This window comes from Microtus pennsylvanicus, chromosome 1 (assembly GCF_037038515.1).
Source record: "Microtus pennsylvanicus isolate mMicPen1 chromosome 1, mMicPen1.hap1, whole genome shotgun sequence".
NCBI lineage: Eukaryota > Metazoa > Chordata > Mammalia > Rodentia > Cricetidae > Microtus > Microtus pennsylvanicus.
Window position 1 is genome coordinate 27,738,299 of NC_134579.1, and position 1,588 is coordinate 27,739,886.

At 43.3% G+C, this 1,588-nt stretch overlaps 1 protein-coding gene across 1 annotated transcript; it reads right to left on the reverse strand.

Annotated features, from left to right (window-relative positions):
- Positions 1–941: 941 nt before the first annotated feature.
- On the reverse strand, positions 942–1,205 carry Krtap7-1 (keratin associated protein 7-1). Its single transcript, XM_075954296.1, has one exon. The coding sequence runs from the start codon at positions 1,203–1,205 to the stop codon at positions 942–944; it is 264 nt and encodes an 87-aa protein (XP_075810411.1).
- Between the last annotated feature and the right edge of the window lie 383 nt (positions 1,206–1,588).

Here is a 1,588-nt window from a genome sequence, read left to right on the forward strand (position 1 = left end):
CTTTTATTCTCTGTACCTTACCAGTTGTAAGTCTTTGTATTAATCACCACCTACTGCAAGTAGAAGCTTCCCTAATGGGTGTTGAGAGATGCATTGATCTGTGGGTATAGCAATATCATTAGTATTCAGTTTAATACTAAATCCATTTAGTAAAATAATAGTAGGTTCTCCCACAAGATTTTGGACCAATAATAGTGCCAGGTATGAGTTTGATCTTGTGGGATGGAGCTCCCATCCAATCAGAAAGCGACTCTTATTGGAGGCCAATGAGGACCTATAGACCCACAAACACCACAGGCTGTTGCCATTGCTTCTGGTTACCTTCCATTACTTGACCCTAACACTGATGACACCGTTACTTGTGTCACTGAACATGGGGAAATCAATCTGGGACTAATGTGGAAGCTTTACCACTACTGGTTAGTCCTGGAAGGTACTATGCACTCGACTGGAGGAGAAAGGCGATCATCAATCAGAACCACCCATAAGCTTTTGTTAAAATAAGCCACTAGAGGTTGAAAATGTTGAAGAACACAAGAACTAACAAAACACAGTAAAATAAAAGACCAGAACAAAAATGTGCATGCTGAAGGAAACAGATTTATTGGGAGATTAACATTAAGACCCTGTCCAAACACTCCAATTAAAAATATGAGTATGTTGATGCAGTTTAGTATATGAGCAGAATAACCCAGGAGGTAAGCTACCTCCTGCGCTGCTAGATTTCAGTCTCTTGTAAAAAGCTGTGTCTTGCTGTCCTTAGCTGTAGATGATGCTCAGGATGGCACTGGCATCCTGATCAGCACCGAAGGGCAATACCACTGTACGTTGTCTGGATCTTCCAATTACATGGGAGGCTGGACGACAGACATTGCTTTTCGGGTTGTTCCTTGAGAAGATAACTAGTTGAGGGTCCTGTAGTCATCAGAGCCATTGATCCATCAATAGGTGCTGTAGCCGAAGCCAGAGCCAGAGCCCCATGGCCTGTAGAAGCTGCTGCCATAGCAACAGCCTGGATTTTGGTAGTTACTAACACCACCATAGCAGAAATTGCGGGAGCTATAGATGGTTCCACAGCCATGGTTCAAGGGAGAACCCAGAGGCACAACACAGTTCAGGGGAGTGGCTCTGTAGGTCCCATGGAAGTTGGTTCCATAGCAAGGATACCCTGGGAAGTAGCTTCCACAGCAGAAATAGCGAGTCATGGTGGCAGATGTGGAGAGAGGGTTGGATAGACTGTGAAGAACAAGTTACCCAAGTGCGAATGAAGCAGCTCTCCCACACTCGACTTTTTATACCCTGAGTTGGTGGACATGACACGTCAGTCACTGCACTCCTTCCCACAAATTTGCATAAATAAACCTATTATTTTTCTAATAAAATGTGCATAAAGAAACCCATAGACTCTTTAGCCACATTTTTGTTGGCTTTTCTGTTTACAAAGGAATGTGTGCTATCTTCAAAGCCTTGACACATCACTGAATTCTTTTCATCAGTGTCCCAGTTTAACTACTATCCTGATGGCATCATCTGAGGCTCTAAATCTTCTGCTTATAAACTCCTCCCAGTTGGCACAACTCAGCTAAAA